The sequence below is a fragment of the Microtus oregoni genome, unplaced genomic scaffold (genome assembly GCF_018167655.1).
Source record: "Microtus oregoni isolate MIOR12 unplaced genomic scaffold, Mior012 000012F_ref0000307, whole genome shotgun sequence".
Lineage (NCBI taxonomy): Eukaryota > Metazoa > Chordata > Mammalia > Rodentia > Cricetidae > Microtus > Microtus oregoni.
Genome location: NW_024543071.1, coordinates 21842989 through 21866539, shown reverse-complemented (window position 1 = coordinate 21866539; position 23551 = coordinate 21842989). Strand labels below are relative to the sequence as shown.

Genomic DNA, 23551 nt, shown 5'->3' with positions numbered 1-23551 from the left:
AAATATCTTAGTAACATTTTGAGGTTGACAGTTTCCCAAGTTGTCATCAACAAGTTCTCTGAGATTCAGTCTTTCTTCGTTACGGAGAGCACGATTCATTCTTATTTTTTGTTTGAGAGAGAAGCCTACTGTATTATCCTTGAAGTCAAATGGGGTGCTTCTGTTTAGTGTGAAACTTCTGACTTTACAACAAGAGCAAAGGAAGTACAATAGTGTAATTCCTATTGTGAGATAATTTTTTGTTTGATGGAATTATTCTGAGCTGTAAGCAATGGTGAACAGTAGTGATTATCAGACCTGCTTTTAAATACACTGCGCAGGTAAGAACTGCGTTAGAATGACAGGTTTCCTGACAGTTCCTTTCCACATTTAAAACAGAAAATGTTATCATTTATATTTCCACCTGAAAATTTATTTATGGTAAAAATTATGCACATTAGTTTAATTAAAAACGGTGTTCTGTCATTCACAATATATGTTTGCTATTTTATGTTTGTGTCTTTGTAACATTAGTATATTATTTGGAAACTTATTTTATTGTGGTATTGGGGAAAAAGATTCTGTGTTTCATATAATATAATATTTCTATTTATTTGCAGATTGTATAAAATACTGAATTTCTGAAATATAGTAAGTTCTCAGGGGTTCATTAACTTGAGAATCCTTAATTTTGCACTACTTTTCAACTTTTTATCATGAAATAGCTTCAATTTTTTTCTTTTCCAATTGCAGCTACATATAGTAAAAGCTTTTCACCCAAATTCTTGGAACCCAGCCCATGACAATTAAACCACAATCTATCCTATCTGCTTTGGTATAAATGACAGCAATAGAGTCAATATTTTCTTTAATCACTATGTTGGAACAAGGTCCACTTGGAGGAGAGATTAAGTCTTGTCCCTGGTTGGTCTGCTTTGTATGAGAGACTCATGGGTGGAATAGCAGGCTTCATTACATAAGCTTTGTGTTGTAAGCACACACTCATGTCAGCAAGCAGAGAAGGCAACGATGACTCTAGGTGTGCTTCTGGGGCTTGTTCTCTCCTGTCTGTTTCTCCTTTCACTATGGAGGCAGAGCTCTGAGAGAAGAAAGCTTCCTCCTGGCCCCACTCCTCTCCCGATCATCGGAAATATTCTTCAGGTAGACCTTAAGGACATTAGCAAATCATTGAAGAATGTAAGTACATGTTTTGTTTTCTGAGTAGCATTCCAAGGGAAGGAAATGTCCCATTGTTTAAGTGAAGTATATGATTGTGCATGTTCTATGAGATACACAATTGTAAATTTGTCACCTCCGCTTGATGTCCCAGCTGCGTTTTCATCACATCGTTGTCAGAATCATAGAATGAGGAAACATGATATGGCTAGTTAAACCTTAGAGGTTGTGAATAAAAATCACAGTGTGTCAAAAGTTGCAAATATTTTTTTCCTCCTTAAAACTTCTGGCTGCTGGCTGAAAGTAAAACAAAGGAAGCAATTAGACAGATTTCTGTCACCTATCTTAACCATGCATTGTATGTAGAACCGGAAAACAAATAGAATCTCGGTGAAGAATTTAACCTTTGTTCAGTGTCCAGGAAAGTTCTGCGTCTGAACAACATAAGAAATGTTAGAAACAAATGGTCAGCTAGGGCCCAGTAGCTGCTATTAGATTTTGTTGGAGTCTGAAAACACCCCCCTTTTTCTGAAGACAAGAATGTGGCATGATGTCAGAACTTGTTTCTGGAAAATGCTGCGTGTTCTAGAGAGTTTTTCTTTGTAATGCTTGTAGATAGCAATGAAACCTGGGTGATGAAGACTTCTTAACATTGCTTGAAAGTACAGAATATTCTAGCTAACACTGGAGGTCCTGATTTAGGACCTCTATGAAGAGAGTGTGTAGGTTATGCTGAAGAGATCATCTGGGCATTAGTTTCATGGTGTGTATCAGCGGATAAGGAATTCATTACTCAAGTACACAGCAGAAAGCAGACAAGTGTTTGAATTTGCGATTTCTACAATTTGATATTTGGGACACTGGATGATAAATTGTGATATCTGTTCTTTTTATTGTAATTTAGGATAAATGTAAATGCTAAATATGTAGATTTAATAATTAACTGAAACCTATTTACCAAATGGGTGGGCAATTGAAGAAAATTCATAAATGAAATTGTTACTATTTCTCTAATATTTATGTATAAAATTAAAATATTGATTCAACATGTGGTAGAAAATATAAAATTTTAATGATAATATCTTAATAATTGAGCATATTGCTGGGTGATGGTGACACATGTCTTTAGTCCCAGAACCTGGGAAGCAGAGACTGGTGGATCTCTGAGTTTGAGACCATTCTGGTTTATAGAGAGAGTTCCAGGAGAGCCAGGGATACACAGAGAAACCTCGTCTCAAAAAACAAAACAAAATAATTGAGTATATTGCATTAAAAAATCCACTGACAACTTTCCCTTCCTCCCTTGCTCTCTCCTTCCCTCCCTCCCTGTCAGGAGCCAATTTCCTCCTAAAATCATTGCAGGAACCATCACCCTGGGGAGTCTGCAGAGAACCCCACATCCTTAATTGTGTTAGGAATAGTTCTATTGACAGAGCCTACCCCACACCCAAATTGGCTGTTAATGAGAGCTATCTGTTAGCGGAACCCACCCCACATTCCAAACTATCTAGGGATCTAGGTGTGTCAACTCGCGACTTCTTGGCCTACAGTGACCTGACCGAAGACAACCTCCTGCCTACGTGACCAACTCAGACCATGTGACCAACGTGAACCACGTGGCAAGAGCCCAGGCCCCTGTGCCCACCCCCCAACTCTTTACCCTATAAAAGTTGTACCCCATCTCTAATAAACAGGGGCTTTGACAAGAATTCTCGCTTAGCCTCATTCCGCTTTCCTAGCCTATGTCTTCCAGGTAGTGCCTCTCCGTGACCCTGGAATAACTGATTGCAGGGTGGGTTACAACCCCTAGACTGAGTAGCCCACCCCAAGGGAATCAACACCTCCCTCCCTCCCTCCCTCCTTCACATCCCCCCACTTTTCATCTAAAGAGAGACTGCATTTAATTTTCCCGTGAGATTTAAATTACTTCCTACTTGTATAGAACTTCATAATATTTGTATTCCTGTTAAAGGCAAATATGGGCTTTTTTTTCAACAAGATAGCAGGATTAGTAATCATATAGTTCTTTATTTTTTTATCAAACCCTTTTCTTCTGTTACACAAAGCACCCTGACCACAGTTTCCCCTCCCTCCACTTCTCCCATTTCCTCCCCACCTCTACACCCCCCATACCCACCTTCCTTTTCATTTGTCTTCAGAAAAGAGTAGACTTCCTGGAGACAACAACCTAATATGTCAAAACAATATACAATAAGACAAAGCAGAAGCCCTAATATTCAGGCCTGACAAGTCAACCCAGTAGTAGGTAAAGAGTCCCAAGAGCAGACAAAGAATCAGAGACACACCTAATACTACTATTAGGAATCCCACAAAACCACCAAACTAACAGCCTTATACATGGAAGACCTGGTACAGGTCCATGCAGGCCATGTAGCAAGTCTTTCTACTATTTTTTTGGGGGGGCGGTATCAGTGGCTATGAGGTCATCAGGGCTGGCGCTCCTCTATTTTGTATGTAGTTATCAAGCATTATTTTATTCCTGTGAATAAAAGCACAAATATGCCTTTAATTCCATATTAAAACAGGATCTTGTTCTTTCCAATGTACAGTGAGAGTTTAACTCCCCCAGTTTATTCCATGTAAAGCTCTGCTTTAATCTCACTGAGGGGCTCAAAATCCCCTGTAAAATCCAAGCTGCAAGTCTCCCTAGCTGACAGATTTTCAGGGATGCCTGGCTTGAGGTGCCTTTGTATTTCAAAAGACATTTGCCTGTTTGAGGCTACTCCTCACAGTCTGGCTGTCAGCCTGGGAGCCAAAGATCTTGGCTAGGCTTGCAGTTGAACCTGGAGTCAGGTCCAGGCACAGCTGCTTCGCAGTGTCCCACCCAGGATTGGAACCTGGAGGCTCTGTTTCCTCATTGCCTGCTATGCCTGGGTGCAGGCCGTGTTTTTCTTTCTTTTTTTTTAATTTTTTAAATTTATTTATTTATTAAGGATTTCTGCCTCGTCCCCGCAACCGCTACCCATTTCCCTCCCCCTCCCCCGATCAAGTCCCCCTCCCTCATCTGCTCGAAGAGCAATCAGGGTTCCCTGACCTGTGGGAAGCCCAAGGACTGCCCACCTCTATCCAGGTCTCGTAAGGTGAGCATCCAAACTGCCTAGGCTCCCACAAAGCCAGTACGTGCAGTAGGATCAAAAACCCACTGCAATTGTTCTTGAATTCTCAGTATTCCTCATTGTCCGCTATGTTCAGCTAGTCCGGATTTATCCCATGCTTTTTCAGACCTAGGCCAGCTGGCCTTGGTGAGTTCCCAATAGAACATTCCCATTGTCTTAGTGTGTGGGTGCACCCCTCGTGGTCCTGAGTTCCTTGCTCGTGCTCTGTCTCCTTCTGCTCCTGATTTGGACCTTGAGATTTCTGTCCAGTGCTCCCATGTGGGTCTCTGTCTCTGTCTCCTTTCATCGCCTGATGAAGGTTAATATTCATGAGGATGCCTATGTGTTTGTCTTTGGATTCACCTTCTTATTTAGCTTCTCTAGGAACATGAATTATAAGCTCAATGTCCTTTATTTATGACTAGAAACCAAATATGAGTGAGTACATCCCATGTTCCTCTTTTTGGGTCTGGCTTACCTCACTCAGGATAGTGTTTTCTATTTCCATCCATTTGTATGCAAAATCCAAGAAGTCCTTGTTTTTTACTGCTAAGTAATACTCTAATATGTATATATTCCATACTTTCTTCATCCATTCTTCCATTGAAGGGCATCTAGGTTGTTTCCAGGTTCTGGCTATTACAAACAATGCTGCCATGAACATAGTTGAGCATACACTTTTGTTGTATGATAGGGCCTCTCTTGGGTATATTCCCAAGAGTGGTATTGCTGGATCCAGGGGTAGGTTGATCCCGAATTTCCTGAGAAACCGAAACACTGCTTTCCAGAGTGGTTGCACAAGTTTGCATTCCCACCAGCAATGGGTGAGTGTACCCCTTTCTCCACAACCTCTCCAGCAAAGGCTATCATTGGTGTTTTTTATTTTAGCCATTCTGACAGGTGTAAGATGGTATCTTAAAGTTGTCTTGATTTGCATTTCCCTGATCGCTAAGGAAGTTGAGCATGACCTTAAGTGTCTTTTGGCCATTTGAACTTCTTCTGTTGAGAATTCTCTGTTCAGCTCAGTGCCCCATTTTATAATTGGGTTGATTAGCCTTTTGCGGTCTAGTTTCTTGAGTTCTTTATGTATTTTGGAGATTAAACCTTTGTCAGTTGCGGGGTTGGTCGAGATCTTCTCCCAGTCAGTGGGTTGCCTTTTTGTCTTAGTGACAGTGTCCTTTGCTTTACAGAAGCTTCTCAGCCTCAGGAGGTCCCATTTATTCAATGAGGCCCTTAGTGTCTGTGCTGCTGGGGTTATACGTAGGAAGTGGTCTCCTGTGCCCATGTGCTGTAGAGTACTTCCCACTTTCTCTTCTATCAGGTTCAGTGTGTTTGGACTGATATTGAGGTCTTTAATCCATTTGGACTTGAGTTTTGTGCATGGTGATAGATATGGATCTATTTTCATTCTTCTACAGATTGACATCCAGTTTTGCCAGCACAATTTGTTGAAGATGCTCTCTTTTTTCCATTGTATACTTTTAGCTCCTTTATCGAAAATGAGGTGTTCATAGGTTTGTGGGTTAATGTCAGGGTCTTCTATTCGATTCCATTGGTCGACTTCTCTGTTTTTATGCCAATACCAAGCTGTTTTCAATACTGTAGCTCTGTAATAGAGTTTGAAGTCAGGGATGGTAATGCCTCCAGACAATCCTTTTTTGTATAAGATTGTTTTGGCTATCCTGGTTTTTTTGTTTTTCCGCCACCAAAGGCCGTGTTTTTCACATTTAGCGCTCAGCAGTCCTGTCTTGCCAGAGGTAGCTGGCAGATTTTTACCCCACAGGCTCCTCAGGTCACAGGCTATGCTCCAAGCACCAGCCATGAGAGTCACAGCCCTCTATACTGTCCTGCCTTTTCTGGCTCCATGGTGCAGCACAGCCGGACTCAGTAGGCAACAGCATCTGGCTGTTTCTGGGCTTGGTAGCAACAGCCAAAGGCTGGGCTGCATACCCCATGCTCCCAGAGCATGGACGGGGCTGCACCATGGCATCTCCGAGTCCTGGAGCAATCTGGAGAGGGTGGTGGCTACACCACCGGTGTGGTGAAGGGAGCAGAATATTTACAAACTCTAGAAATTTTTGTAGTTATTTCTGCTCCATCCCAGTTCCTCTGGCTGTCAAAATACATCTAAGCAAATGTGCAGACAGTTGAATACTATTTCCTAGTCTTATGTCTACAGTTCTATGCAATTTTACTCCTGATATTTTATCTCCCACCTTTCTTCCTTTATTATCTTTTATTATTTATTTTTGAGCTTTCAATTTTTACCTCTACACCTGCGGTGTCATATTTACTTCACAGTGTCCTTTGTGTTTTTTCTTCCTGTACCACTGGCTACATGTCCGTGTGTTATCTCTCCTACTGGAGAACGCTATCCATTGGCCTTAAATTCTGAATTCTATGAATCCCGTGCTCCAAAAGCTCCACCATACCCAGTAACCTTTTATTTGGGATAGATCCTGGAGGGAGAAAGGAACATGCACCCGGGCAACTCTAGAAGGGCCGGAGGAGAATAGGGATCTGCCAGGATCCTGTATGAGAAGCCACAAGGGAGGACTCAGGGGAAGTAGACCAGTGTGTGGATGAGGACCAGGGTGTAGGTTGTGGCTTTGTAGAAGTGGGACAGAGATGCACGGAGAGGGCAGGAAGATGAGGAGGAGGAGGTGGATATAGGGGTTGGGGTTGACCATTAGGTGGAGCTTGTGGTGGCAGAGAAGAAAGAGGGACAATAGAAGAGGGAGAAGAAGAGAGGCAGGCAAGGGGAAGAGGCTGAATCTTCACCTTTCTCATGGAGGGGAAGAAGAAGGGAGGTTAAAGGGAAGAAGATTGACCCACCATTAGGTGTAATATGAGGTACTGAAAAAGGGGAAGGAGAAGGAGTCGGTGGGGCTTAAGTGAAAGAGGAGGGGTACCAGTGACTCAGGTAACCTTGTCAGGGAGTTCCTGAATGAAAGAGCATTTTAGATGCCATAACCCTGGTCGATAAAGATTTAGGCCATCTGGGCATATACCCAAAGGATGTACAGTCATACCACAAAGACATTTGCTCATCTGTGTTCATAGCAGCATTATTTGTTATAAGCAAAACCTGGAAACAGCTTAGGTGCCCCTCAAATGAAGAATGGCTAAAGAAAATGTGGAACATTTACACAATGGAGTATTACTCAGTGGTAAAAAACAATGACCTCTTGAAATTTGCAAGCAAGTGGATGGAATTAGAAAAAAAAAATCCTGAGGAGGTAACCCAGATACAGAAAGACAAACAATGCATGTACTCACTCAAAAGTGCATATTAGACATGAAGGAAAGGCTAGCCAGGCAACAGTTCACAACCCCAAAGAAGCTTGGCAAAAAGAAGGACCCTAAGAGGGTTACACATTAAGGACCCCAGGAAAAAAAATAGTAAAGGCCTTCTGGGTAAGCTGGGAAGGCAAGTGGAAGGTAGGGGATAGGGGATAGGAATATGAAGTCTCCAGATGGACGAGTTGGGGGAGGGATAGAGAGGGGGAACAATGAAAAAGATATCTTGAAAAAGGGAGCCATTATGGGGCTAGGGAGAAACCAGGTGCTAGGGAAATTCCCAGGAATCCACAAGGATGACTCCACCTAATACTCCTAGCACTGATGGAGTTGGTGTCTGAACAGGCTTTCCCCTATAATTAGATTAGTGACTACCCTAAATCTCATTATAGAACCTTCATCCAGTAACTGATAGAAGCAGATGCAGTGATCCACAGCCAAACATGGGGCTGAGCTCCTGGAACTTAGTTGAAGAGAGGGAGGAGGGATCATATGAGCAAGGTGGGGGTCACGATCATGATTGTGAAAACCACAGAGACAGCTGACCAGAGCTAGTGGGAGCTCATGGACTATGAACTGACAACTGGGATCCTGCATGGGGCTTAACTAAGCCATCTTAATGTAGGTGACAATTACATGGCTTTATCTGTTGGAAGGGGGCTGTCAGTGGGATCAGAACATATTACTGGGTATATAAACTGGATTTTTGGGGCCCAATACCTATGGTGGAATACCTTGCTTGTCTATTGGTACAGGGGGAAGGTGGTTGTTCCTGTCTCAACTTAGTACAGTAGACTTTGTTGACTCCCCAAGGGAAGCCTTAGCTCCTCTGAGAAGTGGATGGATGGTGGGATGGGAAAAAAGGGTGGTGGGAGAATGAGAGGGAGGGAGAACTGGGGTTACTATGCTAATTAAAAATATTAAATTAAAAAGATTTGAGCCATCACATACTGGCTACAAAGGGAGGGGCAGAGCACAGACACCAAAAGCTCTTTTAAAACTTTCCCGATTGTATTTCCTGTTCACTCAAGTAATATTGTTTCCCTTCTCAGATTTTTAATGGAGTTAAAAATTAGATAATTGTAGCTACCTTCCTCATGATTCAGCCAAGCTTAATTTCAATGCAATGTTTAAACTCCTTGAAATAGAATGCTTAGTAAAATTTTTGTTCTGCATTCCTTAATTTTTTTTATTTTTATTTTTTTATTTTTTTACATTATTTATTTATTTTTTTATTGAGAAAAGGAAAAAAAAAACAAGTTTCCGCCTCCTCCCAGCCTCCCATTTCCCTCCCCCTCTTCCCACCCTTCTCCCCCTCCCCCCACTCCTCTCCCCCTCCCTCTCCAGTCCAAAGAGCAGTCAGGGTTCCCTGCCCTGTGGAAAGTCCAAGGTCCTCCCCGCTCCGTCCATATCTAGAAAGGTGAACATCCAAACTGACAAAGCCAGCACATTAAGTAGGATCAAAACCCCATGCCATTGTCCTTGGCTTCTCATCAGCCCTCCTTGCTCGCCATGTTCAGAGAGTCCAGTTTTATCCCATGCTTTTTCAGTCATAGTCCAGCTGGCCTTGGTGAGCTCCCAATAGATCAGCTCCACTGTCTCAGTGCGTGGGTGCACCCCTCGTGGTCCTGACTTCCTTGCTTATCTTCTCCCTCCTTCCTCTCCTCATTGGGACCTTGGGAGCTCAGTCCAGTGCTCCAGTGTGGGTCTCTGTCTCTATCTCCATCCATCACCAGATGAAGGTTCTATGGTGATATGCAAGATATTCGTCATTATTGCTCTAGGATAGGGTCGTTTCAGGTTCCCTATCCTCAGCTGCCCAAGGAACTAACTGGGGACATCGCCTTGGGCTCCTGGGAGCCACTCTAGGTTCAAGTCTCTTTCCAACCCTAAGGTGGCTCCCTTAACTAAGAAGTGTGCTTCCGTGCTCCCCTATCCAACCTTCGTTTATCCCAATCATCCTTTTATTACTTGTAATTTTATATTTGGTATCTGTTCCTATTGTATATAGTTGTATTGGGTTTGGATCAATCTTGTTTAGATAAAAGGGGGAGATGATGGGGAAACTATCAACCAATCACATCTAATTAGGGTGTGGCTACTTGGGGCCCAAGTAGAAATATTGGTAGATCCACGTGTGCCTCTCTCTCTCTCTCCGTGCAGTGCTCGCTGGACCTATTGGATTTTTACCTCCCACTCTTGTAACATGAGTTTTCCCTTTTCAACTATTAAAAAATTATAACTGTTGTTCTTGAGCTGGTCTGGTTATTTATCGTGCTGACCTAATTTTTCAGCAGAGATCAATTGTGTTCCAGAATAGGTTTTCCCTGGGGCAGCTGAGACTCTTGGCATGGGACCCTCCCTTTCAACCCTCCTCCAAGATCCTCATGCTCCCAATTTACTCAGGTGATCTTGTCTTTTTCCACCCCCCATATAGATTTTATCTATGTATGTCTCTCTTAGGGTCCTCATTGTTGTCTAGGTTCTCTGGGATTGTGATTTGTGGGGTGGTTTTCTTGGCTTAATGTTTAAAAACCATTTATGAGTGAGTACATGTGATAATTGTCTTGCTGTGTCTGGGTTGCCTCACTCAAAGTGATATTTTCTAGCTCCATCCATTTTCTTGCAAAAATCAAGAGGTCCTTATTTTTTTTGCTGTGTAGTACTCCATTTTATAAATGTACCACGTTTTCCTTATCCATTCTTGCTCTATTTTAAATTACATTTTTATTTTCAGTTATCAAAAGTCTATGGTCCTGTGTTCACTCTGTACTTGGGCAGAAAGCCTGCTGTGGTATTGTATGGATATGAAGCTGTGAAAGAAGCCTTGATTGATAATGGTGAGGAGTTTGCTGGAAGAGGAAGCATTCCAGTGTTTGATAAGATTAATAAAGGTCTTGGTAAGTGTCCATGTGCCTACGTGTGTACATTGTCCATGCCCCTATGTGTCCATGTTTATATGTTGGGCTGGGCCCATAGGGAATTTGAGGGTGAAATTTGTTCAGATCCAACTGGGCTTTCTGTGTGGCAGTCACCCATCAGACCTCCGTCCTTACTTGGGATCTCCCTCCACACTTCTGCTCTTTCTTTTAGGCATTGTTTTCAGTAATGGGAGGAATTGGAAAGCGATGAGGCGCTTCTCACTCATGGCTCTAAGGAACTTTGGAATGGGGAAGAGGAGCATTGAGGACCGTGTTCAAGAGGAAGCTCGCTGTCTTGTGGAGGAATTAAGGAAAACCAATGGTGAGGTTTACTCATCATAGGCTTCTGTCTCATTGTTATGCCCTTGAGAAGTTTTGAGGGTGGCCAGAACTTTCATTCTGTGTTCTGGCTCTGTCTTCATATGGAAAGTATGGTTTGTAGTAGAAAAAAAGTAGGACAGCTTTTAAATCTGTGATTTTTGTTTTATGGAAGGATTCTGTGTGTTTAATCTAGATCTTTTCCAACTGTTTTGCTTTCAAAAACCAAAATAACTATATGAATTTAGGTTTTGAACTTATTTTCTGATGTTTTAAGGAACAATAATTTCCCTCAACATAAATATTAAGTCTACTAAAAAACATATGTGAATATGGTGACAATCAGTGCATCATATTTGTATAGAACCAAAAGGTATAATTGTCTTTATTTGGACTATTTTATTTATTTATTTATTTTTATTTATTTATTATGTATACAATATTCTGTCTGTATGCCTGAAGGCCAGAAGAGGGCGCCAGACCTCTTTATAGATGGTTGTGAGCCACCATGTGGTTGCTGGGAATTGAACTCAGGACCTTTGGAAGAGCAGGCAATGCTCTTAACCACTGAGCCATCTCTCCAGCCCCCTTGGACTATTTTTTATAACTGAAATATCTCAGGTCCATGCAAAAAATTTTTGGTGGATGTTACTATGTAACACATTTCTTTACTTGACTATATCTTAATAAAGATTTACCAGTTCATTCTCTTCTAAAAGCATAGCATAATTTATAGAAAACAGAATAAATTACACCCCACCTCTTCGCAGATGCCCCGCCTTCCATTCCCATGAATGTTGTACCATGTTGTTCAAAGGCTTTACAAACACACTTGGGCCTAACCAGAAGTCCTACATTACTGAATATTTAAAAAGTCCCTTTTCCCCCTTCCAAAACAGCAGACCTCTGCAGTGACAGGTCAGTCAATAAAGGGATGAGATGGAAAGTGAGTTTACTCAATTTCATGAATTGGATAGATTTCCAGATCAGTGAAATAATATTAAGTATGAAAATGATGTGCAGATGCAATGCATATTTTTATGCCTACCAGGCCATCTGTTGGTAAAACTTGCTCAAATTTTCTAAGTTCTTTTACCTGTTAAGACATACAGTGTTTTACACACATATATTTCAGTGACATTTTACAATTGTTCCCATCTCTTCAGGCTCACCCTGTGACCCCACCTTCATCCTGGGCTGTGCTCCCTGCAATGTCATCTGCTCCATTGTTTTCCAGAATCGTTTTGATTATAAAGACAAGGATTTTCTTAACTTAATGAACAACTTAAATAAAAATGTAGAGATTCTGAGTACTCCTTGGATTCAGGTGAGCTCATTTCTTTCTTTAAAAACAAAACAAAACAAAAAACCAATAATCCCTTCTTAGAGATATGTCCTCCCTGAAATTGCAAACATTCTCTAGGAAAATGAAGACTTAATTGTGGGCTGTTCAACTCTGTTCATTAAACCTCAAATCACTTTCTCCATAAACCATTAGTTCAATGCTAAGAAGACACTGATATAATTCACTGGACCATCTGTTTCATCTTTAAAATTTCTTAGCAGCAAGGCTTATTATCCTTTCAATGCTTTAGAGATTTTGTCATCAAAACACTTAGGAGAAATATCATAATTTGCAACGAGAGAATATTTTCTTCCAGTAGGGACAGTGTATGGAATCATTGAAACTGCCAGGGCTCCTGGAGTATGGCAGTGTTTATTAAATAGTAAGCAGCTGACATCCTAAGTACCAATATATCTGTCACAGGAGTGACAACGTGTTTGAGTGGTGTCTTGATCCCATCAAATTTTTCCCTGTGCTGAGCTGAGCTGAGCTGAGCTAGCTAATAGGTCTAAATGATCCTGAAGAAATCATCCAGCTGGTCTGCACAGGTTCATAGTTATACTTCAAGAATTCATAAGACTCCCACTGCTAAAATTCTTATTCTGTGTCTGAGGGTGACTGATGGAAATTAAGTAACAAAGATGATGTCCATGCTTTCAATCAGGATATCCCAAGTCCCTTCATCTCTGTTACAGTCTAGAAAACGTAAATCACATCAATTCATGCTATTTTGTATTGAAGGTTTAGTGAAGAGGTTGTGTGGAAAAAGAATGAGCTGATGTTACTCATTGTGTGAGAGTTTACACAGTGGTTATCACATGTGAGCTGGTTTATGTGCTCTTCTATCGGCATCTCTATAAGCAATGACAATTTCTATATACAACATAAAAATCACTCATCAAGATGGATAACCTATTTTATTTATTCTTATATTTCTTTTTTCAGACCAAGGTCCACTATAATGGACACATAGATAAATCCTAGGTTTTAAACTTTTTTCATTTTCTTTTGTAGATTTGCAATAATTTTCCTGCTATAATTGACTATCTACCAGGAAGACACAGAGAGTTACTTGAAAATTTTACTTTTTTAAAACATTATTTTTTGGCAAAAATGATAGAGCACCAAGAATCACTGGACATTAACAATCCTCGGGACTTTATTGATTGTTTTCTGATCAAAATGGAGCAGGTAAAATGATAATAAAACTTCAATTCAGTTGTTTGATTGCCTGAGCATTGTTCCATGGATAGTCTCTGCTTTACAGGGATATTTGAATGGTTCAGACCAGTAATGTTTGACAAACACTTCATTAGCATATTATGTACATGAATTTGCAGTAAGTATACCAGTGTAAAGTTAAATAATTTGAATTTATTGACCTAATTTTTTAGATAAAAATGATCTAGCTGAATAGTCGTAAAATGCTATATGTCTAAGGAATGTAAACCTTTCCAAACTGTTGGCAAGAGACTGATTGTTTGTTCCTGGCTACCCAGATCAAGAAATAATCACTCAGAAACTATATTATTTGCAATTTTGTTTGAACAATAGCTTAAGAGTATTCCTGGCTTATTCTTATATCTTAAATTAACCCATTTCTATTAATCTGTGCATTGTCACATGGCTGTGGCTTACTGACAAGATTCTGCTGCATCTCTCCTTGGTGGCAGCTACATGACTTCTCACTGACTCTGCCTATTTCCTTCCAGCATTCAGTTTAGTTTTCCTGCCTAGCTCTATTCTGCTAAGTCACTGGCTGAAATTGATTTATTCATTAACCAATAGGAGTAACAAAAACATATACAGAAGGACTTCCCACACCATTCCTCCTTTTCTGTTTAAATAAAAAGGAAGGTTTTAACTATTTATTTATTTATTTATTATGCATACAATATTCTGTCTCTGTGTATGTCTGCTGGCCAGAAGAGGGCACCAGACCTCATTACAGATGGTTGTGAGCCACCATGTGGTTGCCGGGAATTGAACTCAGGACCTCTGGAAGAGCAGGCAATGCTCTTAACCACTGAGCCATCTCTCCAGCCCCGGAAGGTTTTAACTTTAACATAGTAAAATTGCATATAACAATACAGGTATTGAGCAAGAATTACAGTTACAACATTTATATCTACTTTATCTTTTATCATAACTAAGGAAAAGTATAATTAAAACTATCTTTTCTTCAACTCCATCAATGACTCCAGAAGGATGCAATATTCCTAAGTTAACATGAAGTGCATTGTAAGCAACTTCCAAAACTCTAGAATTGATAGAGACATCTTGCTGCCTGGACAGTCACCTAAAGTTCTTCTGTGTCATTGGAGCATCCAGTCTTCAGCCTACAGGCCCATAGTATCTTGCAGACTTTTCCATGAAGCAGGACACTTCAAAGACAGTTCCATCTATGTTGGAAATTTGTCAGTCACTTTCTTCTGTGCCCTGAAGAATGTCTGGCAGACTCTTTCTTGAAGCAAGAACCCTGAAGGTCTGTATCACCTTCTTTAGGCAGCTTCAGCAGTCATTTTTTTGTGGCTCCTGCAAGTCTAGTCAAACAGTTCAGGCAAGAGCAGTTTCTTGCCCAAATGGTTAACAAACTCCATGAGGAACCTCTTTGATGCCCATCATCCTCTTGAAGTAGATTGATACTGCCAGGATCAGATGTGTCTCATTGTCACGGAAAAATCCTAAGTTCTTAAAACATCTTAAATACCATATTCTGAAGGTCTCTGAAAGATTTGGAGAATACCTTTCTAACTGGAATAGATTTCTATATATCTAGAAAACTTAACTAATATGACTACACACTTGAATATTATGGATGACTATATATTAACCTATATTTCTTAAATATACATTACACTTTTAAATGTGTGGCACAAACACAATACCTTAATCAAGAGCAAATATATATATATATATATATATATATATATATATATATATATATATAACAAAATTGACCTTAAATTTGATTCAATAGACCAAAATTCATACCAATGCAAAGTAGTCATCTCTATAGCATATCCCCCTTTAAATGTAAACTAATATTTATAAACAATCATTTAGGGAATTTGGGCATAGTTCTCTCTAAACTGCTTCCTGATTTTTGCTGGGTGAAGTTATTTTTGGGGGTGTTCATGGTGACCTTTTAGCAGGTCTTGGTCCATCAAACCACATTAGTCTAGAAGAAGTCCATAGGTCCTCATCTTCTGTGGAAACCAAAGCAGAACCTCTTTTCCAAAGCAACAAAACCTTAGAACCAAATTCTGAAGTCAAGATACCTTTAAAGTATATATGTTGGTTTAGCTTAGCAGCCCATAAGATAAAATGTCTCCCTGTACTTAGCTCATTCACAGTCAAAAAATTGAAAGAAAGCCCAATAATATACATAATCCAGACTCCCTGTGCATATTACATTCTTACATGGCTTATTTTTTCTTTACCCCTTTAATCTATTACTGTCTGTGCTCTGTCTTTAAGACTTTGTTTTTTTATGTTAGAGGTCTTTTTAAAAAAATTTGAATCTGTTTTTATTGTGTAACTGTAGTCATTTTATAACCAGAGGTCCCCTCCCCCCCATATTTGAAGGCTAAATGTTCATGGCTAGGGCCAACATAGCCCTGCCTTTTTGCTCTGCCCAGTCCTACATAGCAGAAGCATGTTCACAGCTTCTGACATCCTTGTACATTGTCTTATTTTTAGGCACACAGCCATTCTATTTTTACATTAAGCAAGTTGTAGCACTCTGCTCACAGACCCCATTTAAACGCTCCTATTTGGACCTCCTGAAAGAGTTAGAGCCATTTCTGCTGGTGAACCAGGAAGCCTCCTTAAAGGAGTTTTTGCAGTGTTTGCTGTTACTGCAGAGTCAGAAAGGCTTCTCTTAAAAGAATTATGCCTCTGCTTGCTTCTAGCAAACAAAGCCCACCCAAGAAAATACTGCTACCAAAAAGCTGTGCTTAACTCTGTTCTTTTGTGTGTAAAATTTCTTTTTAAGATTTTTCAGGTTTTACGTGAATATTGTTGACCATGTTGGTGTGCCAACTTTTTTGCCTGAGGCTGCTTGTTTGTTCCCAGCTGCCCAGACCATGAAATAATCACTCAGAAACTATTTTATTTGTGATACTGTTTGGCCAATAGCTTAAGCATCTTTCTGGCTAAATCATATCTTAAATTAATCCATTTCTATTAATTGTGCATTGCCACATGGCTGTGGCTTACCAGCAAGGTTCCAGTGCATCTGATCCCAGTGGTGGCTACGTGGTTTCTCACTGACTCTGCCTTCTTTTTCCCAGCATTCATTTTAGTTTTCCCACCTAGCTCTATTCTGCTAATTTACTAGCTGAAACAGATTTATTCATTAACCAATAAAAGCAACACATATACAGAAGAACTTCCCACACCACACAACTGCTAGAAAAAATGTTAATATGAAATAGAGATGAATATTGTCTTTGCAGACAATGCATGGAAACTCAGAAAAGGAGCTCAAGCTAGTTAGATTGTCTATAGTCTCTGCAGATTGAACTAAATCTTAAAATATTAGCAATGGACAGGTGAGGGAATTTTACATAAATTATAAAGTGTATGTTGTGCTTGAGAAGGGAATGATTAATGCCACGGATGAAAGTTAAATGAAAATTTAAGTTAACTGAGTGAAACTTCAAGTGGATTGATATGGACATGTAATTAAAGATTGATATCTATCAGGTACCTATATGAATGAATGCTAATTTTGTCATGGCTCCATTTGTTGTAAAGCCACTATTTCCAATGAATATTATTGGCACTCATCATAAACATAAGGTGTTTGTTTGGTTGCTTTGTGAGCTCTCTATTTTACTTCACTGAACTCTACCCTTATTCTTGCTGTGTCCTGGATTTACTCTCCTTATCTAAGCAGTAAACCTCCCTCATGAGAGTCAGGGATCATCCATCTTTCTTTGCCATGTTTACAATTGAGGCTTTCATCTTTGTGACTATCCCTAATATAACATACTATCTGTCTTTTCTCCTCCCTTTTTATGTGTGCTTTGAGTAAAACATTAAAAAAGAAAATGAGGCATCAATTCTTTTGTTTCTGTCTCTTTGGGAAGATGATACACTATATGGTTCACATGGCTGAGGAGTCTCATGAAAATAATTTTTCCAGATAAGACACTGGGTATAGGGGGTAAATATGGGTCAGGGGGTTTACATCTCTTTTGAACACATGTTAGTTTTTTCTCCCACTGCATTCCCCAGGCTCTGCCAGGTTAAGTTCAGCATATGTAAGGCATTTTTATTCCATCTAGTAAACACATCGACAAATTATTTGATGGCTAACACTGTAAAATCATTCCTAGGAAAAGAACAATCCAAAGACAGAGTTTACCTGTGAAAACTTGATCTTCTCAGCAGGTGACCTGTTTGCTGCTGGGACTGAGACAACAAGTACAACACTGAGGTACTCTCTGCTGCTCCTGCTCAAGTACCCAGAAGTCACAGGTGAGGACACAGGTGGGAAGCAAGGAATTCAGAAAGGAATTGGAAGAAAATCCTGGAGTCCTGGGAATTGTTTGTCTCAAGGAAGCCTCAGAATTTAACTGTGTGTGCCATTGCAATCTGCTACATATATCAAGAGGACTGAAGTAAGGTGTCTCAGCTCTTAGCAGAGCTCATATTTCATAAAAGTGAGGTTGGAAGGCAGGAAGAAAGATCAGTAAAGTATTTTTCCAGAGCCTAGATTTTATGGGAAGTGATTGTGTCCACACCAATTTTTTTTAAAATGCAAATTACTTTAAACTGGAAAAATCCATATTGAATAGAAGATATATTCTTGAGGATGTTTTTCCTTATTATGACAATTCTTTTGTTGGAATAGAAACTCTCCTTACAGAAGAATAAATATCAATTCTAGAATTTAATGAGACATCATCCTGGAAACTATTCTAAAGCTTAGGTCCATTTAGGCAGAATTTCTAAAGGTATTTAATTTATCATTCTATAAATAAGTTTCCATAAAATGCTATTTAAGTTATGGCAGACTATTGGGGTAGTGTCTTATAATTTTATCTTAAATTAAAAATATTCTATGTATATGAATGTTTTGCCTGCATTTATGTGTGTGTACCATGTGCAGGCCTGGTGCCCACAGATATCAGAAGAGGGCATCAAATACATAGAATCGAAATTTATACATGGTTATTATTTACTGTATGAATGCTGGTAGTTGAATACAAGTCCTCCAGACATAAAAAGTAATGGGCTATAGAAATCAAGAGACCACATGGGGAAGAATGAGATTGTTAGGGTGGTTGGTTAGCATCATACCTAGAAAACATCCAGTTCAGAATGGACCAATGGAATGAAGGTGTGAGGAGAGAACCAAGAACAAAAGGGAAATAAGAGGCTGATATCCTGAGACTTCTCCCTAACTGAATATGTATTGGCAAGACTTTGAAACAACTACTTGAATATTTCAAAATAATCCCTAAAATGAATAAAAATGTAAGTAGGTAAAGAGAAATAGATTTAAGTTCAGGATAGCATCAACAATGACAATAGTCATTTCTTTCTTACCAGGGAACAAATTTTATGTAGTCACAAAGATTTCACCAATGGATACTGCAAAGCTCCCCTGTGAGGACTGAACTGAGAAAGGTGTTTATATTTAATAAATCTAGAGAATATGAAACTATTTTTCCACATGGATAAGAATTTCATTTATCCAGTGATGGATAAGAAAGAATAATCACTACATATTTGTTAGAGGACATCGCTTGTTCATCCCAGCCAGCAAGAACCAAAAATCACACAGAAATTGTCTTAATTAAATCACTGCTTGGAACATTATCTCTAACTTCTTATTGGCTAACTTTTACATCTTAATTTAACCTATTTCTATTAATCCATGTATCGCCACGTGAGAGTGACTTACCAGGTAAAATTCCCAGCATCTGTCTCTAGCGGCTCAATGGCACCTCTCTGACTCTGCCTTCTTCCTCCCAGAATTCAGTTCTGTCTTTCCCGCCTACCTAAGTTCTGCCCTATCAACAGGCCAAGGCAGTTTTTTTTATTCATTAATGATAATCACAGCACACCGAGGGGACTCCCACATCACATATAGATATAAACATAAATTTTAGGAGCGATTGTTAGTACATGGCCATATTTGGGAAGTAAGAAGATATTATATACCTTTGGAAACTACATACAAACATGCACACAATGCCAGTATAATTTATTCTTAAATATACTTCATTGTTTTGGTACTGATAATATTTGATCAATAGTTTTCTTCTAAGAGTTGATTTTCATGGCTTGCTGTTCTGTTTATTATTTGAAATGAATAGTGTTGATTTTAAGTATGATAATTATTACATAAGGCCTATGTATTGTGCCTTCTAAAATATTTGATAGTTTTTCTATCATAGCAACCATCACTACATTAGCATATGTTATGCTTTCATGCTGTCACCAGGCATATTCATCTTGCTACAGGCAACCCTGACTTGTGTTCAATTTGCCACTTTCTTACTTGTTATTTTTAACTGTGTTGAACTAGCCAAAGTCCAGAAAGAGATTGACCATGTGATTGGTAGACACAGAAGCCCCAGCATGCAGGACAGGAGTCACATGCCTTACACTGATGCTGTGTTGCATGAGATTCAGAGATACATTGATCTCCTTCCTACCAGTCTGCCCCATGCAGTGACCTGTGACATTAAGTTCAGAAACTATCTCATTCCCAAGGTAAGTTTCCTTTGTCTACATTGTACCTTAATGGTCTTGCTCTTAAATGAGTGAGTGAAATTAAATCATAAACCCAAGATATTGGAGCTTGAAATTTCAGATTATCAGTATTGAAGAGGAAGTTAGGAAACCTTTCAGGGAGATTAAGCCAACCAAGCCACAAGTTGTATATTCACAAGCAACCTGTACTAGAATTCTTAAAAATTTATAGCATGATTGGTCCCAATTTGCTGCCCCCACCAGATAAGAGAAATACAAACACTTTAAATCTTGGAGCTGGATGAACTTTTTGCTATTTTCATTAAGAGCCAATAAAATTATGAAACAAGTCTTAGTTTGTAGAGCTGTAGGTCTTCCAAATTTACTCTCCATTTAAAGTTGCTCTTGACTGTTTACACTTTGAAATAAAACTTAAAGTTCAGATTTCCAGTCTTTGAAAAGACTCTCCTAGGGTTTTATCAGGATGTTAAGAAGTATATAGGCACATTTAGAGAATTTATATATTGATCCATTAAATCTTTATTTTATTTTATTTTTTTTTTTTTTGGTTTTTCGAGACAGGGTTTCTCTGTGGTTTTGGAGCTTGGAGCCTGTTTTGGAACTAGCTCTGTAGACCAGGCTGGTCTCGAACTCACAGAGATCCGCCTGCCTCTGCCTCCCGAGTGCTGGGATTAAAGGCGTGCGCCACCATCGCCCGGCTCCATTAAATCTTTAAATTCATGTAATTAGGTTCTCAGTTTCAGGGTTAGTTTGCATGTCACGTTCTCTAGTAGTTTGTTTCCAGGTATAACTTTGGAAGAAAAAAAATGGACAAAGAATATTCTCTAGGACTCACTCATATATTGTAAGGCAGGTGGGCATGCGTTAACTATGTTGTTAGTGGATATGCCTGCTTCTTCTGCCTTAAGATGATATTCAGATCTTTACATTGTAGAAGTTCTGCTCTTTTTGTAATCAATAAAATTTATGGCATGACCTTATGAATATCCTGCTTTGTGAGTCATCAGATTAGTTTCTCAGTTTCAATATTTATCCTCAAGTAAACTGATGACCCTGGCTGAAATTCTTACAAAATCAGAAAATTTCTAATTTTATTATCCCTTCAATTTTTTTTCAAGCAGTCCTAAATATAATCAACATCTCACCCATATCTTAAATTTAAGACTAATGAACTTCATGTCATGGAATAATTGAATAATGTTTTTGGCAATGCTATTCCAGAAGACATTGTTAATTTTATCAGAAATGTACATACGACATTCCTATGAGCAGATACATCTGGTGTTACATGTAAAAATTTAAATTTTCAAGCCACATTCCACACAGGCATGACGCAGTAGCAACAGTGATAAAGTAGAGCAGTAGGTGGTGATAGACACCAGTGCTAATCTTGTTGATAAATGTATATTCCAGTACTTAGCCCTTCAAAATCTATTAGAGAACATTCCTTAAGATCACTGCCATTGGATCCCAATGCATCCCTGTTGTTGCATGATCTGTCTGTACAGATATGCCTCTGCTCTTGTTTAGACATGATTTCCTCTGAAGCGTTGACTATGCCATGCCTATTGTTACTTTTACCTCAGCAACATTTTTGTAACTTGACTTGTCTATGGCTCTTGTTTACAGGGAACCACTGTTATCGCATCAGTGACATCTGTGCTACATGATGACAAAGAATTCCCCAACCCAGAGAGATTTGATCCTGATCACTTTTTAGATGAGAATGGCAAGTTTAAGAAAAGTGACTACTTCGTTCCTTTCTCAACAGGTAATCAAATTATTTCCTAGTCTTTTGGATCTTACAGTCCACTCCTTTCTTCCTCAATGTTCCCTGAGCCTTAGCTGCAACGGTTGTGCTGTAGATGTATCTACTGGAGCTAGGCACCCAATGATAGATTGTTCTCTACATTTTGATCAGTTGTGATTTTCTATAATGTTCTCTCTTTTATGCAAACAGTTTCTTTGATGAACACGAGAGCTATACTTGTCTGTGGATATAAAGATAAGTAGTATTTAAATACATGGTCAATGGATGAAATATTACACTCAGTACACATCAAAGATTCTTTTCTAAGCAACTGTCTCTGGTGGCCATAGCCTATCCAGTTATAGCTGTGGACTGCCTATGGGGACTCTCTGATGATGTCAGGTTTTCCAACCCCAAGAGTAGCTTATTGTCTACAATTTAGAATGATTGTCAAGATGTCTGCTGGCTTTAGTACTCTTAGTATTTGCTGAGAGATATATAAAGGTTTTATTTAAAGCTTCGCAGCTGAGAAGGAACCTGATTATCTGCTTATTTAAGCTATTTCTTTTTTTCTATAGGATAGAGCTTTCTGCCTGTGCTGTGACACTTTTTCTTTTTCCCCTATAAATGGGAGTATTTTCCATTATCCTGATGTTTGGTTTCAAAGCAGTGTTATTCTGTCTCTTGTGATGTATTCTCCATATCCTCCGGAGTACACCAGCTCTACTTTTGTGTTCCATTAAATCCCAGAGTTCACCATCGCCACTCACCTCTATGTGTAGTTAAATGAGCGTTTCTTTGTTTTAATCCTGTGAATGGGAAGTCTAGTATTCTTTACTGCTTTTCCACCCTCTGAAGCTTTGCATCCAAGTATTTTAATACTTTGTTTCCTAATATCAGACATGGATAAAAAATATGTTCATCTTTTCTCCATTTATCTAACTATTTATCTATCTATCCATCCATGCATCCATCTACCCAGTCTATTAAAGAGTGACACAAATTCTCTTTCATTATAATTGCATTATAAGTGCATGTCTCAACAAAACACAAGTAGTTAATTATATTCTGTTTTTTATTTTATTTTATTTATTTTTTTATTTTTAGGAAAACGGATTTGTGTGGGAGAAGGTCTGGCCCGAATGGAGTTATTTTTATTCCTGACCACCATTTTACAGAACTTTAATCTGAAATCTCCAGTTGACCTGAAAGACCTTGATACCAATCCAGTCAACAATGGATTTGTTTCTGTGCCATCCGAGTTTCAGATCTGCTTCACTCCCATCTGAATGTATTTTCCCCTAGAGGCCCTTCTTCCTGGGCACAGTTGACCACTTCTGTCAGTCATAGCTCTCTGAACTCCCACCTCACACTTCCTCAGCTCTTCAAGGTCCAGGGAATGTCCATCTACTTGTGGCAATTTTCAGGGTTGTGGACAAACACATTAACAATTTCCTATGCTGTGTAATGATTTATTGAATTCAGAAATGCTAATTATTATCTAGTGCTGAATTAGTAAATATCATTACTGTAAAACTGAGAAATGTGACAGTTGAACATCACCTAGCCCTGTGTGTTTTAAATAAAAGCATTATAATTCTGGTCTATTTTCAAAGTTTCCTTTCTTTTTTCTTTTTGATATGTTATCATGTATTCCAGGCTATCTCTAAACTCATTGTACAGTTGAACATAACTTAAAATCTTCCCGTCCCACCACCTGAGTTCTGGGATTCCATGCATACACCTGCAGAACCTGATGCATTGTTAGTTTTGTGTTCCTATGGCAAGTAGTCATAAATTAACATCCCAAGATGTTTTGTTTCTTCACCATATGCAAAGAAAGTAAGAGTGAATGATAGAAAGGCTCTTTAGCTAAGCCTCACTAATAACAACCTCAAGTTTTGATCTGAAT

At 39.1% G+C, this 23551-nt stretch overlaps 1 protein-coding gene across 1 annotated transcript; it reads left to right on the top strand.

Moving 5' to 3' along the window:
- The first annotated feature begins 921 nt into the window (after positions 1 to 921).
- LOC121454788 (cytochrome P450 2C19-like) lies at positions 922 to 23241 on the top strand. Its single transcript, XM_041662199.1, has 9 exons — positions 922 to 1176; positions 10309 to 10471; positions 10665 to 10814; positions 11977 to 12137; positions 13170 to 13346; positions 17501 to 17642; positions 19702 to 19889; positions 21519 to 21660; positions 22747 to 23241. Exons 1-9 carry the CDS (start codon positions 1009 to 1011, stop codon positions 22926 to 22928), a joined length of 1473 nt encoding a protein of 490 aa, XP_041518133.1. The 5' UTR covers positions 922 to 1008; the 3' UTR covers positions 22929 to 23241.
- The last annotated feature ends 310 nt before the right edge of the window (positions 23242 to 23551 follow it).